This window comes from Rhododendron vialii, chromosome 4a (genome assembly GCF_030253575.1).
Source record: "Rhododendron vialii isolate Sample 1 chromosome 4a, ASM3025357v1".
Taxonomy (NCBI): Eukaryota; Viridiplantae; Streptophyta; class Magnoliopsida; order Ericales; family Ericaceae; genus Rhododendron; species Rhododendron vialii.
In genome coordinates this window covers 1756862-1774142 of record NC_080560.1, presented here as the reverse complement: position 1 = coordinate 1774142, position 17281 = coordinate 1756862, and the positions used below count along the sequence as shown (strand labels likewise).

Genomic DNA, 17281 nt, shown 5'->3' with positions numbered 1-17281 from the left:
AGGAATGCAATAAAATCAAAATGCAAAACTTGGAACTCGATGAAAACAACATATGTTGATCAAGGCACTCTATACTTAAGACGGATTTCACCCTTGCTTCGGTGCTCACGGTTTGCATCGGACGTCTGTCTTCCACCATTATTTGATCGTAATCTCTCCAAAGCAGCACTACAATTAAGGACTTGACGAACCAAATTTGTGTTTGCAGTCTCTTAAATAAAAAGATTTGAATGAAAGGGAAAATTGCCACGCACAATGAATGAGGAGTGTGATATATATATAGACTAACTAATGAAAAGACGCGACTCCAAATCAAATCAATTTTTATTCACACTTAAAATAAAATATTATATTTTAATAATATTTTCCAACAAGTTCAAATTTAGATTCCCTCTATAACTCGTCCGAATATATTGAAACGAGGAGAGGTGTTAAACGAATTGCGCTTTTTTCTTCAGATTCGTCGAAGAAGTTGACCATGGAGGTTCTGGTGAAACTTGTGATAGAGAAAGTAGAAATACTTCTAAAGGGGTAGCATGAAGAGATTGAAAAAATGCAACACACTTGTGCAGATATGATGAAACTTGTGACACAGAAGTTAGTACTTCTAAAGGGGAAGCATAAAGAGATTGAAAAAATACAAGACAAAGTTCTACGCACTCGTGCAAACATGGTGAATGTCGTGGATGAGGCAAGACTTGAGTCACAGAACGCAAGACAAGAGGCACAGTACGCAAAAAAAGAGGCACATCGCGTCACGGAAAAGGCAAGAGTTAAAAAGCACGGCGCGCATACATCATGTCTATTCTTGCATGTTTGCTTGTTTTTTTTTTTTGGGATAAGTTACAGGTTTGTTGTTATTTGGTACAAAATAATGTGGCGTTACTGAGATTACCATTTTATGTGTGTCATGTGAAGGCTAGATAGAAAGGTGGAAATATGTACCATTTGTGAGTTGGCATTCGTTTTTTTTTTTTTTTTTATGGAGCTGAAAAACGTTCCAAACGAGTCAAGTAAGGTAGTTTTAAACTTGATTGAAAACATAATATAAGCTTCAAAAATATTCTATTGTTCAAAGCTTTACCTGTTTGTGAGAGAAATTAACCTCATCAAACTTGTTTCGAGTAGCTTGAATTTTTTGAAAATGTCTTGGAGGAACGGGTGGAGTATTATTTGTTTAAAAACATCAAAATCTAAGTTTGATGTATTTATGTAACAAATTCCTGATCTTTAACGATTTCAATTCTTCTGACCCACGCCAACATAGGCTACATAGCCAAAGTTCTGGAAGAGTGGGGGAGCGTGCTGCACAGCTACGTGCTGTGCAGCGTGCTGTGCGGCCGTCGGTGCTGCCTTGCCGACATCGGTTCGACGATCGGAGACGTCCACTACGTAGAGCTCGTCGAGTACTACAAGTGCACCAAAAATCAACCCAATCAAATATCGTTAAGTACTTCATCGGAATACATATAACTTGGAAAAAAATGAATCCTAATGGATACGAAACACTGGATCAAAACCAATGAATCCATTCTTTTCTAATTATATGTGTTCCGATGAGACACTTAACGATATTTGATCAAATTGATTTTTGGTACACTTTTAGTACTCGACGAGCTCTACGTAGTGGACGTCTGCGATCGTTGAACCGATACCGGCAAGGTGGCACCAAAAGCCGCGCAGCATGCTGCACAGCACGTAGCTGTGCAGCACACTCCCCCACTCCAGTTCTGAACGCTTCTAACGCCAACTGCGTTACTACGTACTTTACCTGCAAAAACTAGTAGTACACGGATGAGATCAAGGATTTAAAAAAAAAATCGCTCGTTACATGACTTAACGGCCGATTATTTTGGCCTTTTGATACCGTTACGTGCCTGATATATTGGTGGGAAGAAAAATCGCATGCTTATCGGACAATTTCCGTTACATATCTCTCCGTTTTCAATTCACGGCCGTTATGGCCGATGCTCACCGCTACGGTTAATTTTCGTTACTTAACAAATTCTTTTCGTCAAAAATAATTTGTGCCACATGACAAGCGCAGGAGCCATCCCACACTGAAAGACCCCTGCAATACTATAGATAGATTAGCCAATGCCCTAATGGACGAATATACCCTCGTCTATGTTTTCAATTATGCTGTACTACTTTCTTCACCCAGTTTTGGATTTCTAAACACAAATGTCTATTCACGCCCTAATAAAAGCGGGAAAAAAAAAAAAAAAAACTCTGGCTGTATATTCCTTGTTTGGTAGGGTTATAAAATTAAATTATTGGAGACTTGGCAGTTTCTCCTTCTCTACGAAAATTACCAAATCAAAAAGGAAAAGTATTCAGTGCATACTCGTTCACCCAAATTAAATGGGACTTGGGGCTCAGCTGTCTCTCGAGGACAGCACCTGCTGTCCCGGGCAAGCGGAACCTGCTCCGGTCTCTGATGATTAAAAACGTTCACTTCGTAGAGCTCGTCGAGTAGACAGGGCCGGCCAGGGGTAAGCCCCGCAAGCCGGCCGGCTCGGGCAACCCCCGGCAAGGGGCAACAAAAAAAAAATTTGTATGTATACAAAAAAAAAATAGAAATCCAGAAAAAAAATATATTTAGGAGCATCATCCAAAAAAATTTGTACAAATTTTTAAAAAAAAGTAAATATGTATGGTTTGCACCTACTTTAAAAAATTATGATACTTGAGAAAATTAGGAGGGTAAAAGAGAGGTTTTTACATACTTGGGGTAAATAACAGATAAAAAAAATTAGGAGGGCAAATTATTAAGAGAGAAATTAGGAGGGCTATCAGATAAGAAGAAAAAAAAAAGAAAAAGGGGCGCTATAGCCAAAACGAGAAAAGACGGATGATATAATTCAAGCTAAATGGACAATATAATCTTATTTTTGTCCTTTTTTTCGTTGTTGCTTGTATGTCTTTTTTTTATACTTAACACCAGTGGGCAACGAGCCCTGTTATTCGCAATAAAGATTTGCAGACAACCACATAAGGAAAAACTCGTTTGGGCCCATTCCAGGTCCCACAAAAATCTAGAAAAATATCCATAAATTTTTTAATATTATTTTATGGGGTCCTGTAAAAAATCAGCTCCAACGAACATCAGTAAGTGTTACTTTTGAATTCATATGGGCGAATTGAGCAGTTTCGCTCCAACGAATCCAAAAGTAATACTTACCGATCGATATCCCTTGGAGCCGATTTTTTACAGAGCTCCATAAAATAATATTCAAAAAATTTTGGATATTTTTCTAGATTTTTGTGAGATCCGGAATGAGCCCAAACGCATTTTTCCTTACGTGGTTCCCTGCAAATCTTCTTTGCGATTAGAATTTTCGAGTGGGCAACCAAGCGGAAGGTCGGGCTTGGGCAACCCAAATGTCGAGGCCGGCACTGCGAGTAGAATAACTCTGCAAAAAGGTCTCCGATTATTAGAAACGTTCACTTCATAAAGCTCGTCGAGTAGAACAACTCTACAAAAAAAAATTAGCTTGATTAGATATTATTAAGTGCAGATTCCCTTTTGTCCTTGAATAACTCTACGTCTTTTGCTTCTTTCTTTTATGTTTCTTTCTTCAAAATCAAACAAAACACAATAATCAGAAATAGCTCATTTAGATGGTGAGAAAGAACGAGTTAAAAAAATGAACATTTTTTTGTGAGATGAGATGAAAAAGAAGAAGAGCCAATCAAAATATTTTATTTCGATTTATACATTTTTTTTATTTCTCACCAAAATACTTGATTCAAATGAGTAATTTAGCTAAAATAAGAACTTCTTCTTTTCTTATTTCTTTTTTATCACAAATACCTTCGTCCAAATAGGCCTTGTAACATAGAAAGACAAAACAAAAAAGAAATTAATTTTCATGCTCCCTTTTGTTTATATCCACACCCCCTTTTATGTTTTATAACAAAAAATTAACATAGATTTTTAACACTAAAAAAACAAAATATGGGGTGTGGTTACGAAACTCCCCAACAAAAAGTCAAAACAAAGAAGACTAGAGTTCCATGAGAAGGGCTAATTTGGTCAATTGAAAATATCAACCCACTCTCTCTCTCCACCACTTTCCTACCTTGCATTTTTTTTTCCCCCAAGCACAAATTTCTCTCTCCCACCGTTTCTTCTCCCCCTCCAAAACCCTTCCCACCTCAGACAACTCTATCTCTCCAAATCTATATTCCTCCTTCCCTGCCATCAAACCCATCTACAATCATGTCGCTCTCCAGGATTTCGTCTCGTTTTCCAAGAACCATATTAGCCCAGTTGCGAAACTCATTCGTAATCTCCACCCGTCACAGCCACCCCTCCAATCAGTTTCACTCAATCGGTGAACCTCGCAGTATGGTACGCCATTAATCAGAAACTCTTCAATTTGACTTTTGGTGTTTTTGAGGAATTCAATGCCAAATTTCGTTTTTGCCTGGTGTTTTCCTTGCTCGTTAATGAAGGGTTTTTTTTTTTTAAATCGTTGATGGTTCCTAACGTTAGAAAGTTGGAACCTTTTGTGACTTGGGTATCAAAGTTTGGGTTTTCAGAATTGTGCACTACTCTGTCTTCGACCTTTGGTTTGTACTTTAATACACGCGAGGGTTTTGTTAGGGTTTTCGGTTTCTGTATCCTTTTCTTGTGTTTGAGGACTTCAATGCCTACTTTCGATGTTTTCCTTGCTCGTTGAATGAAGGTTTTATGTCGTTTATGGTTTCTAACGTTAGAAAGTTGGAAACTTTCGTGACTTTCCCATCGAAGTTTGGATCTTTTTCAGAATTGTGCACTACTATATCTTCGAGCTCTGATTTGTACTTTAATACACACGAAGGTTTTGTTAGGGTTTTTGGTTTATGTATCTTTTGTTGTGTTTGAGGGGTTCAATGCATAATTTCGATCTTTTGATGTTTTCCTTACTCGTTGAATGAAGGTTTTATGTCATTTATGGTTTGTAACATTAGAAAGTTGGAAACTTTCGTGACTTTGCTATCGAAGTTTGGATTTTTTTCAGAATTGTGCACTACTATATCTTCGAACTCTGATTTGTACTTTAATACAAGCGAGGGTTTTGTTAGGGTTTTTGGTTTCTGTGTCCTTTTGTTGTGTTTGTGGACTACAATGCCAAATTTCGATCTTTCGATGTTTTCCTTGCTCGTTGAATGAAGGTTTTATGTCGTTTATGGTTTCTAACATTAGAAAGTTGGAAACTTGCATGACTTGGGTATCGAAGTTTAGATTTTTTTCAGAATTGTGCACTACTATATCTTCGAGCTCTGATTTGTATTTTAATACACGCAAGGGTTTTGTTAGGGTTTTTGGTTTCTGTGTCCTTTTGTTGTGTTTGTGGACTTAAATGCCGAATTTCGATCTTTCGATGTTTTCCTTGCTCATTGAATGAAGGTTTTATTTTTAATCGTTTATGGTTTCTAACATTAGCAAGTTGGAACCTTTGGCGACTTGGGTATCAAAGTTTGGGGGTTTTTTTTCAGAATTGTGCACTACTCTATCTTTGACCTTTAAATACACGTGAGGGTTTTGTTAGGGTTTTTGGTTCCTGTGTCCTTTTCTTGTGTTTGAGGACTTCAATGCCAAATTTTGTTTTTTCTGGTCTTTTCCTTTCTCATTAAATGTAGGTTTTATATGGTTAATGATTTACAACTTTAAAAGCAGAATCTTTTCGTGGCTTTGGTATCAAAGTTTGGTTTTCAGAATTGTGCACTGCTCCATGATCTATTGTTTAGTACATGGTAGGGGTTTTGTAGGGTTTAAGATTTCTGTAGCCTTTAGTATGTTTGAGACTTCGATATCCTTTTGCGATCTCACGAAGTTTTTATTGCCCGTTAAACGTAGTTTCAATCGTACTTATGATTCTAGTCCGCGGCAAAAGTTTGAATCTCTTGGCTTGGATATCAAGTTATGGGTTTTTCTACCTCTATATGGTTTCTCTATTCTTGTGCTTCAGTTAAGTGGCATGTTTACTGCTTGTGCTGATTAATTTGGTTCCTTTCAGTTTGTCTACATTACTAGTTGTCACAGCCCTCGCCTAGAAATTTGCCTGTGATCAGCCAACTAGTGTTTACTCACACACCCGTTATGTTTTGAACATCTAGAACACACACAAGAGTTACGGAAACCGTACCAACCTTTATTAAGCACCAACTTACAAAGGAAACTCTCAAGAGTCTAGACAAAACATCCCCTATGCCTTAGCCTACAAAAATGCCTTGCCTAAATAGGCTTACAATCATAAAACGTGGCCACTAAGTACATGAGATCATGGGGCCAACCCATGATCTTGCAGTTGACACCCCCAACTGCCCTAGGGCTATGCTGGTTTTGCCAGAATTTGCCAGCACACTAAAATATGAAATTGTCTGGCCGTAACTGCCGATAACTGCCCGTTTCTGCCTTGGACACCTGTCTCATGCTCCCAGCAACATGTGTAGAATGCTGTTTAACTGTCAATAACCGTTTTGCTTAAGCCAACTCAAGTCTGCCTCCGTTTTACCCGAGACAACTCAAGGCTGCCTGGCCAATTTCGTGATCCAACCCCGGCTCCCAATACTTAGCCGTTTTCCTTGATTTCCTTGTCCCACAAGCCTGCTTCCCGTTTAGCATCCATGCCTCAATATCATTGGGCCTTCACGTGCATCACGACTGCCACTTGCCTAAGGGACCAGTGCCGACACCATCAGGTCACCTTGTAAAGACATGCCTGCCTCATGCCTTTGATTCCACCGGTTGGCTAGGGTGCAAGGTGTCACCGCTAGCCAAGCTTAGCAAGCCTTGACCATCAAGGTGCTAACACTAGCCATGTAGGGAATGAGCCTAACATAGATTACAACCGTTATACATGATAAGTATTAACATTCAGAACTCAATGCCTTATGGTTTGCGAAGCAACATTGAACTTCAAATGTATTTGTTAAAGCATACAATTCAAAACCAATTGGCTAATATACTAGTTTTGCGGTGATCATTAACCGATATGGGACAAATTCCAACAGAATTTAAGAGAGTTTCTATGCTAGTACAAAAAAATGAGGTGGTGTTGCTCTTGTAGTCTCACACTAATTCACATGCTTGGGTGCAAGCGCTCGAGCAAGCAGTACAGTTTTTTTGCATCAATCATTGGAAGCAATCTTCACTGGCACAAGGATCTCCTCAGGGAAACTTTCACTACGATAGAACCAGAGAATGAGTTTACGTTGGCTTCTAGTGTGGGATAGGCTAGTCACCAGACTGCTCTGGAATGGTTAATTGCTGGAGACAAGAACGAGTGAATCAACTTTCGAGAGCATGCATTGCGGTGGGGGGCATAGACTTTCTGAGTGAAGGCAGTCACAACTATCTATTTCATATCCTCCCTGTCAGCAAGGCAGGTCCTCCTATAGAGCCTGCCGGCCGGAAAGCCTTCAAGATTCGAGAAAGCCAACCAAAAGACTATTCCATAACTGACTCTTCTTGGCAAATCGATGGGGCTTGGCTTGTACAAGGCTCTAAAAAACAGGGTGGTCTGTGTCTATACTGATGAGGGACGCATTGCGAGTGCTTTGCACTTTGCTCACATTATTATGGAACTTTAACTTTTTAGAGATGCTCTTCATTTAGAAGAAAAGGGAGAAGAGAGAAGGGGCGGACTCTAGGAAATTGCATCTTCCATCTTTTATCTGTTGTTTAATCTCTCTGCCAAAGAGCTAATGCATACTGTTATTCTGTTTTAGGTGGTTGCAGGCCAGATGTCTCTGTTCCATCATTCATCCCTGAATGCATCTGCATTTCAACAGTTTGGATTCTCATCAGTGCCATCTCCTGAAACTCCTGAAAAGGAGAATTCCCCGTCTGCCAATGGTGGGAGTACAGTAGAAAGCAATGGTGCCACTGCAAAAGCAAGTGGAGATACTGAAGCTTCTGAGCAACGAGAGGTGCCCATTTCTGGAGGTATGAAAGTTACTAATCAGGAAGAGGATTCTGGTTCAAATTCAGAATCCCACTATACCACTGTTAAAAGGAGGAGAGGTGCTAAACAAATTGTATTTTCTGATTCAGATTCAGATTCAGATTCAGAGGAGGAGTTGACCATGGATGATCTGGTGAAACTTGTCACGGAGAAAGAAGAACTTCTAAACGTGAAGCACAAAGAAATTGAGAAGATGCAAGACAAAGTTCTCCGCACCTATGCAGATATGGAGAATGTCATGGACAGGGCAAGACGCGAGTCAGAGAACTCAAAAAAGTTTGCAATACAGGTTTTCTTCTCTTTTGAAATTGTGCTGTGTGCTTCCTTCTCAGATCCCATTCTTGGTTGCCTTGCGTTTTTGGGTTGCTAAACTCTGCTCTTTGATTGATATTATGCACAATGCTGCAGAATTTCGCAAAGAGCTTATTGGATGTCGCAGATAATCTAGGGAGAGCTTCGTCTGTTGTAAAAGATGGATTTTCAAAGATAGATACATCTAAAGACACTTCTGGAGCTGTGCCCCTTCTCAAAACACTTCTTGAAGGTGTTGAAATGACTGAAAAACAACTTATAGAGGTTTGACTCCTTCTTCTGGCAAATAAGAGTGAGTACATATTCAGAATATCACCTGATAACTGTTTAAGACATATTGCTTAAAAAACTTTTTAAGCAACTATGGGGAGGCATTTATGTACGTTTCCCGGTATCTGTTTCGTATGTCAGTTGGAATTACATTCATAATTGCATCAGGTAATCTTTTCCCCCTCCGGACGAATTTAGTTGTCGCATGTGCTATAGTGATTGGATTTCTATTACATTTCTATGTTTGGAAGATAATGCTTTTTTACTGGGTGTGTCAATATGTTTTCAGGTATTCAGAAAGTTTGGAGTGGTGAAATATGATCCTACAAATGAGCAATTTGATCCAAATAGGCATAATGCAGTATTCCAGTTACCAGATCCTTCGAAGCCCCCTGGCACTGTCGCAGTTGTTTTGAAGGTAATGAATCGCTTTTACTCTTTCTTTCTATTGCTTCATGGAATCGGGGTGGTCGACCAACTTTAGATATTAATAAATACATGTCCTCAATAAGTCTCTTTAATAATGGATTGGTCCCCCATGGATTAGGTGAGGTGTGCGTAAGGTGACCCGAAAACCTGAGTTATCAGCAAGAAATGTAGGAATTAGTGTTGATTTATTATTAATGTTTGGGTAAAAGAAATGCTCTAAATTCTAGTGCAGTGGAATTAGATACGATTTCATTTTCTTATGTTGAAATTTGGCCCTCTTTGGATTAGTACTTGTATTTGAAATGAATCATTTGCATCCTTCGGGGCAATCAGTGGCGCAATTCTCTCTCTCTCTCTCTCTCTCTCTCTCTCTCTCTCTCTCTCTCTCAGAACAAAGCATTTTGTGAAGTGGCATGCTAGCAGTGGTAAATGTTTCTATATGTTCTTGTGCTGCAGGCTGGATATATGCTGCACGAACGAGTTATTCGGCCAGCTGAAGTTGGTGTGACCGAAGCAGTGGATAATAAGGAGGCAGAACAAGGCTCCGAGGCTTGAAGAATGCATGGGTACAATCCCTACGCAAGAATATGATCTGTTTCGCTTTTGTCTGTCTGTGACAGAGGAAATAGTGTTTTTGCCGGTAACATATAAACTATAGCTGCTGTGCGTAGTCTAGTTCGAATAGATGAACACTATTTTATCCAGTTTTCATTTTATTAATTGTTATTTATAGAGGAGGTTCCGCGGGGGCTTTGCAAACCCTTAGTCCTTTTCAGTTGATCGATGAGTTTTGAATGCAGGGGCGGCTTGATTTTGCAACCCGTTGAGTTGAAAGGATTCAGTTTGTCTTGGGTTGTCTGCAACATGTTATCCCCTCGCTGATAGAAGTGTAGCTTTCTTGAGCTTTTTAAGATCATAAAGGCAGTGCTGCACCCCCGATTTTCTCTATTGGTTTTTTAATTGCTGGTGGCTAAATAAGTTAGCCTGATTGTGAGCAGGAGTTGTCCAATTGCATTCTTGTGAACTTGCCTGCATCCCTTCGGATTCAAATTTTGTTGGGGCTCAAACGAACCAAGCTACTTGTGTTTTGGCTCATTAAAAGCTCACTTGAGGTCAATTTGTATCATAACTAAATTAAGCTTGAGCGTTTTTTAGAATTCATTAAGCTTTCAAACTAAACATGAACAAGTTATTATTTGGCTTGTTTAGCTTATAGTGGGAAACGAAATTCAAGCTACTTGAAGTTGGATCGTGTTTTAAATTAAGTATATGTCACTGTTAAGCTTGTTTGGCTGAACGAGCTCGAGTAACTATTATATCTAAGATGTTGCAAGCAGGGGTAGATCTACATGGTTTCGTTCCTCGGGCAAAAAAAAGTAGGTTCTTGTCTAGTTCATTCATTCTTCTGTCATTTGATTATGTGTCATCTTCAGAAAACACTAGGCTCCAAATAGGTGGGATTCTGCTAAATGTCCATTTCCTTTGAAACACAAACTCCTAACTAAAAAGAGATTTTCTCAGGCAAGTCAACAATCGCGGATCTAAGTTTGATCTGCAATCAAGAGAAGATTCTGAGTGCTTCTGCTAGATTGATGTCAAACTTTTCTTTCATCACTGGAGAATCAATTAGGACACAGAGAATACTGGTAAGGGTATTGTTACGGTCGACCCCCAGCACACCAAAGGAACCAGTCACAGTAGAAAATGGTCATTTCGTATGTACAGCATATACTATCTACCACTAAAGTACATATTTCACATCCAGATAATCCACGTGCCAATACACAAACCTCCACTAAAGGTCTAAGGTTGCAGTGCGATTCTTTTCCACAATACATATCATGCACATTAGGCACTACAGTGAGTCAACAAAAGGGATGGCTTCACGTAAACACACATGCAGTCTTCTATCCTTGCGGTGAGACTCCTGAGCTCAATCTAACCCAGACTTCCCAGCCTCGTCGTCTTCACCATCTGATTCTAGGTATTCATCGTGGCCCTTCAAGCCCAAATCCAAGTTCAAGTTGCTCATGTTTGAATCTTGCTGGGTTGAACGGATCTTGTTTGCAGCCTGCAATACAAGACCATTAGGCTTTTCAAGGACTTGTAACCCAACAACCAGTATACAAGAATCTTCAACTCAATAGCAGAAGTTCTCTCAAACTTTGTTTCCCGCTTGACATGGAGAAGCAAATGAATGAACTTCATTTTTAGCTTTGTAAAATACAAAGCAATACCAATATCTTGGCTCCTTGAAGGAGGTATGTACCATTTTTCCACTTGAATACAAAGATTTGATCTTAGCGTGTGCTAGATAATAATTTGCTTAGCAAGTTCTTGAGTGTGTATACTGTATAATGTTAGATTTCTTGGAGGATTCCAACCTAAAACCAATTGGCAATAAGTGGAGTAACCTCTAGATTTTATTAACCAAGCTTGGGTGGCTTAGATGAGCTACGTGGGACAAGTCTAACATATAACTCGCTCCAGAATCTCTGGTACTACTTGATCTAAGAATTGTACAGGGTTCAATGCGTCTATCCCAAACATCTTGACAAACAAGCAATTCTCTCTTCTGTATTGTAGCCTAACTGAAATTCCAAGCCAAGGTCTTAATGTTTAGCATAAAAAGAACAGAATATATTGGATGTAAGGCTCGGCAAATTAGAATGATTTCAACAACGGGTAGTAAGAAATTCCAAAGGAGAGCAAATGAACAGGGGTTCAACTGGTCACCTGAATTTCTTCAGTAAAAACACCCTCAATATTGGGAATTCCAAAGATATCATCACTTCTAGATGATGCTTTGCGTGTTTTAGCTTTACCATCAACCTTTTCGGAAGCCTCTTGTTTCTGATCTTCTAGCTCAACAATCTGCAAAAGAAAGGCATCAGCTACACATTCGATTTCACAGTGAGAAAAGCCTCTTGTTCCAATTTTTGCTGCTTCTTTTTTTCCCCTTCCATTTTCCATTTTTCCTGCAATCTGTTTGTTCGAGTTGTCTTTGAATCTTGGCTTGTGCTCTCTATGAGGAGTGAATCTATAAAGTTTTTAAGGGATTTGAGATTATTACTATGAGTTTTCATCTGAGATTTGGTCTGCTCTCTGATACAATCGGTTTCGGCCGACCCAACCGGTCACCGAAGGCATTGCAGCGGTCGGTTTGTACAGCTAGGTCGGTCGGGGATACACCACAGATTTTGTGGCTCAAAACGGCGTAGTTTTGAGGCTTTGTGTTTTGGCTCCATTTGGCTCCAAAATGACGTCGTTTGGATGCCCTACACGGCACACTACACGGGGATGCACTACAGCACCCACGGATCCGATGAAACCCTTCTACCGAAAAGAACACTCAGATCTCCATACTGAAAAAACACAATAAAACCCTTAAACGAAAACGCTTCGAGGTTTTATTTTGGCTTTACCCAAATGTACTCCATCACCTAAATATTCCAAATTCCAATCAACAATACCAAATTGTAACGCCAAAACCCTCATAAACCCTACAAACAGAAGCAGCATAAAACCCTTCAAACAGGAAAATAATACTCCATCACATAAACATTTCAAAATTCCAATCAAAATACCAAATTGTAACGCCAAAACCCTCATAAACCCTGCAAACAGAAGCAGCATAAAACCCTTCAAACAGGAAAATAATACTCCATCACATAAACATTTCAAAATTCCAATCAATTTGAAAATATCCTGGTATGTTTTTAACAATACCCAATTCTAACGCCAAAACCCTCATAAACCCTACAAACAAAAGCAGCATAAAACCCTTTAAATAGTAAAAGAATTGGGCCTCAAAATTTAAGGTTTATATACTAACCGGAACGTAACGGAACTTCCGGCGAGGCGGCTCCTCCGTCTTGACGGAGTTGTCGCCGGAAATTGGGGTCCACCGGCAGAGGACGAGAGCGGAGGAGTTGGTGGTGTTATTGGCGTTATTGGAGCGAGAGGAGTTGTTGGTCGGGTAAGAGACATGGACCCAACGGCGTTTCCATTTCCTAACTGGGCCACTGAAGACGGCCGAGGAGGAGGAGCCGTAGCGCGACGAGGCTCGGCCCAGCCTTGACCCAACTCCCTCCATGGGATACGACCAGTGATACAGTCGGTGCAGTACAGAGATACTGAAGCCAGACGAGAGAGAAAGAGAGAGGAAATGGGTTTCTGTGTTTTGAGAGCTCTCGATGGTTAGCAGTCTAAAATTCGAGCCGAGCCCAGCTCAATTTAAATGAGTCGAGTCAAGCCTTGCCTTAAGGAGCGAAGCCACGACCAGGTCGCAGTCGCAAGCAAAAGTCGTACCGGTTAGTGCGCGACCAGGTCGCGAGCAGTTCGGCTCATTCACACAGTCCTTTTGGGGCTCATTCACACAGTCCTTTTGGGTTAGTGTTGTGCAGTAAGGTGTATAGCATCGTGTTACACATTTCCAAGCCGTCGGATGGTGCGACGGCTCAGATCTTATCTCGGCAACCAACGATTAAAAGCCGTTCATTGCCGAGATGAGATCCGAGCCATCGGATGTACGATCCGATGGCTCGGAGGTGCACAGTACGGTACTGCGCATACCACTGTATGGCACCATCCTTTGCATCCGACGGTTCGGAGGTGCGCAGCACAGTGCTGCGCACACCACTATGCAGCACCATCCCCCAATTGATCCTCTTTACGTGTCTTTTTCGAACACGAAAGGAAAATCCAATGTTTTCGTGTATAGAGTTTTGCTGCAAACATAAACACTTAAAACACACAAACTCTCGCACATTAAATATTGACATATTCCGCACCCATAACGGGGCTCAAGTTTGGCTTTCTTCGAGGCCTTTCGTCTGCATGTTTGGTGCACTGTTATTAAACGGAAAATAAAATCCATCATTCATCTTTTCTACAGTCTTACCTTGACGTTTTGGATTTCAAAATCTATGGGCACGTTTGACCTATTGAAGAAAGTTTGTCATTTACATTTCAAGGGGATTTTGGATATCATAATATGCAGGGAGGATCAATTCAGGACGCCCAGATTTTATGTTAGGTTCCGAATTTTTGCTATCAACTGTTAGATTGTGTTTTTAATGGTTCGGATCTGCGGAAAGTTTATGGCCGATCATATATAATTTATAGTTTAAACCTTCCGCTGATATGAATCATTAAAAACACGATCCAACAGATGAATCGTGGTCTGAACCTAACACAAAATCTGGATGTCCTGACTTGAACTGGACTATCATAATAAGCTAGGACAAAATCATGCATGAAGGGGAACTAATGAGCATTGGGGCTTGGAGCCTATAGACTATAGAGCACAATAACTAAGACACCAGTTATATGCCCATGCGTTTTTTCTTTTGGAAAACAGGTGACATACCTACAAGCAACTAGGGGCTAATTCCTAGAAAACAAGGAAAGAAGAAAACACCCCTACCACAACAACTACCGACGTCCCTAAAATGAACAATCAAACCGAACGAGAAGACATCACTCAAAGAGACGCTAGACTTTCGATGATGAAGGAGAAGGAATGCATGTAAGGGTCGAGTATGCTTGCAAAGTTGCGTCCCGTCAAATCACAAAGCACCGTTAATGTCTTGCACTTGTGATATTATATTGTACAACTTTGCTCCGAACGTAGAACCACTGCGAGATCATTTTTATTTGGTCCCACTTTCATAACGCTTACCACCATAAACTTACAGGTTTTTCTTTTCGGCAATGTCAAGGGTGCTAGATCTACGACGTACTTGACATCCCACCGAAAGTTATCCTCCCCACACGTCATCTCAAGCACCTTGAAATCCATAGCATTGTACTGAGTCTGTATATGAAGCAAACGACCCCTACATTCTCCGAAATACATCAACTCCTGAGAAAGATTGGTATCTGGGGGTGGCGCTCGAGTGGTAGTCAGCTTCTCTGTGTCGATGTCGAATCGAAAGTAGAAGTGGTCATGCTCCGCACAATTTCGCCAAGCTCCCACGCAATACATCAAAATGAATGCTCCATTCCAAAAGGCCCCGTACGTGTCCGATGCCGCGTCTCGACTCTTCGGACCGAGAACCTTGCTTTTCCAAGAGGCACTGTCGGAAGAGTAGCGCCAGCAAGTTGATCCGAAGTATCCGAGTGAAAGGCAAAAATAACAACCGCAACATTGTAGTAAGGTGATTTTTTAGGATCAAAAACCAAGTACGATCGAAACCTATACGATGTGGATTCGAGGGCGAGCGTGGGAAGAACCACGAACTTTTGTGTGGTCAGATTACAAACCACATAGTGTTCACTTTTCTCCCCAGTTGAGCACAACACCAAGCCGTTGGAAGAGTGAAGTAGTTTTGTTTTGGATCCTAATCCATCAAGAAATGATAAACTCGGAAGACTCGTTCTTGGGTGACCGTTAAGCGAGAGACGGGTGATTTGATCGTTCAAGGATAACGAGCGGTCTTGTTCGGAGTAGAAGTAGAGGCCTGAGGGCAGAGGAAGGGGATTTTGGTGAGTGTGTTTGCGGGAGAATCGGGAGTCGGAGATGAGAGAGAGCCATTGCTTGGAAACAGAATTGAATTTGATGTGCGATTTCACGGGGACTCGTACGAGTATTTCTGTTAGGAGCTCGCGACTACTGCTACTGCCGCCGGCGTCGCCGGGGATGTGAGAGATAGCTTCTTTGACATTTTTTTTTTTACGGCTGTTGGAGCGGAGGGCTTATGGGGTGGTGGAGGAGATGAGAGAGAGAGAGAGAGAGAGAGAGAGAGAGAGAGAGAGAAGTTTAATACTTATGGGCTCAGAATCAGATTAAGCTTCAAGAACACCAAAAGCCAATGTAGTACCTACGGAGTACTTAACTGAGGAACAAAGGAACACCAAAGGTCACGATGGCTTTTCATGTCCTCTAATTTTGCCGCTTAAGTGCAGTAGCAACTGAATGGCCACTACGCTTTCTGTTTAGTTTGGATTTTGATGGAGGTTTTTCTTAGAGTAATGAATGGAAAGAGATGAAAAAAAATTTATTAGGAACCATATGTGCCTAAAGGTTTTGACTTTTGACACCTCAAAACGAACAAGACTGACGGCGAAATCAGTGTAGTAACTGAATATCAGACTTTCCTCCCACTTCTCTCTCTCTCTCTCTCTCTCTCTCTCTCTCTTATCATGTCATCTTCTCCGAATGCTGCTCAACGGTTGGATTACTTGAACGCAACACCCGAACGCCCCTTTTCATTTTCAATAAGAGTCCCTTTGGATTACGAACACTTTTAAGAACAACGGATTGGTGTGGTCGGTTCTTCACTCTCCCTTCTAAAGTAGAGGTCTTGAGAGTTTGAATCCTCATAATACCTACATTTTGATTAAGCCTCAAAACTTGAAGAACTCACTTTCACAAATGGAAGAGGTGCTCAGCTCCCGCTATAACTAATAGTAACTCTCTAACATCTACTAACATTCTATCACATGGCCACAAAAAGAAAAATAAAACCACTTCCATTGTTCAGTAAAAATCTTAATATATTTACATACACAAACTCTCTCACTGTCTTCATCTTTGATTTCACACATCGCCTCGCCTAGAAAACAAGGAAAGAAGAAAACACCCCTACCAAAACAACTACTGACCGGCATTTCTTCAAAACGCAGAGAATGTCGCTCAAACAGGCGTTAGACTTTCAATGAAGTGATAAGAATGCAAAAAAGGACGGGTGATGTAGGCTGGAAAGTTGCGTCCGTTCAAACCACGGTTCGCCGTTAATGTCTTGCACTCGATATTATACTGTTTGACTTTGCCCTGAATGCATAACATCACCGCGAGATCATTTTCATTTGGTCCCACTTTCATAACACTTAACACCATAAACTTACAGGTTTTTCTTTTCGGCAATGTCAAGGGTGCTAGATCTACGACATACATGATAGCCCACCGGAAGCTATCCTCTCCGTCCATCATCTCAAGCGGATCTTAGGTCCCTGCAGTGCTTCCAAAGCACTGCAATGTGCAGCCACCTCAAGCTACACCGTTTTGACTACAATAAGCTAATATTTTCACCATATGGAACCAAGTCCTTCAAGATATTCTCAATTTACTTTGCACTTTTATTCCTTTTTTGAGATTTTTTTTTAAATTTAAATCAATTTAGTTTAGAAACTCTGGCTCCATTCTTTCTAACTTTTTGTCTAAAACTTTTTTTTCAATAATTTTTACTCTTCGTAACTTTTTATTTAGTTTTTCTTCGTAACTTTTGAGATCAATCATCCATCTCAACTAGATGAATCAGAGAAAATAATTAAATATGGACTAATGTTGAAAAAAGTTTATGTAGGAC

At 40.4% G+C, this 17281-nt stretch overlaps 2 protein-coding genes across 5 annotated transcripts; one reads left to right on the top strand and one right to left on the bottom strand.

The window, feature by feature from the left end:
• The first annotated feature begins 4046 nt into the window (after positions 1-4046).
• On the top strand, positions 4047-9810 carry LOC131322464 (grpE protein homolog 2, mitochondrial-like). 3 transcript variants are annotated; one of them, XM_058353791.1, is made up of 6 exons: positions 4047-4357; positions 7723-7939; positions 8048-8247; positions 8367-8534; positions 8830-8958; positions 9426-9810. In XM_058353791.1, the coding sequence occupies exons 1-6, from the start codon at positions 4226-4228 to the stop codon at positions 9522-9524; spliced, it is 945 nt and encodes a 314-aa protein (XP_058209774.1). In that variant the 5' UTR covers positions 4047-4225; the 3' UTR covers positions 9525-9810. The 3 variants fall into 3 exon arrangements, with proteins under 3 accessions (XP_058209774.1, XP_058209776.1, XP_058209775.1); XM_058353793.1 differs by having other exon boundaries at positions 4086-4357; positions 8060-8247; XM_058353792.1 differs by having other exon boundaries at positions 4086-4357; positions 8054-8247.
• An 800-nt stretch (positions 9811-10610) lies between these two features.
• LOC131322462 (uncharacterized) lies at positions 10611-13180 on the bottom strand. 2 transcript variants are annotated; one of them, XM_058353789.1, is made up of 3 exons: positions 12805-13180; positions 11706-11843; positions 10611-11040 (listed from the first exon to the last, which is right to left on the bottom strand). In XM_058353789.1, exons 1-3 carry the CDS (start codon positions 13063-13065, stop codon positions 10903-10905), a joined length of 537 nt encoding a protein of 178 aa, XP_058209772.1. In that variant the 5' UTR covers positions 13066-13180; the 3' UTR covers positions 10611-10902. The 2 variants fall into 2 exon arrangements, with proteins under 2 accessions (XP_058209772.1, XP_058209773.1); XM_058353790.1 differs by lacking the exon at positions 10611-11040 and adding an exon at positions 11476-11560.
• Between the last annotated feature and the right edge of the window lie 4101 nt (positions 13181-17281).

Coding starts and splice junctions, on each gene's coding strand:
- LOC131322464 (XM_058353791.1), top strand. CDS start 4,226: ATGTCGCTCTCCAGGATTTCGTCTCGTTTTCCAAGAACCATATTAGCC. Junction 4,358..7,722: donor TCGGTGAACCTCGCAGTATG/GTACGCCATTAA, acceptor ATTCTGTTTTAG/GTGGTTGCAGGCCAGATGTC. Junction 8,248..8,366: donor CAAAAAAGTTTGCAATACAG/GTTTTCTTCTCT, acceptor ACAATGCTGCAG/AATTTCGCAAAGAGCTTATT.
- LOC131322462 (XM_058353789.1), bottom strand. CDS start 13,065: ATGGAGGGAGTTGGGTCAAGGCTGGGCCGAGCCTCGTCGCGCTACGGC. Junction 11,844..12,804: donor GGAAGTTCCGTTACGTTCCG/GTTAGTATATAA, acceptor TTTCTTTTGCAG/ATTGTTGAGCTAGAAGATCA. Junction 11,041..11,705: donor TTTTTACTGAAGAAATTCAG/GTGACCAGTTGA, acceptor CTTGTATTGCAG/GCTGCAAACAAGATCCGTTC.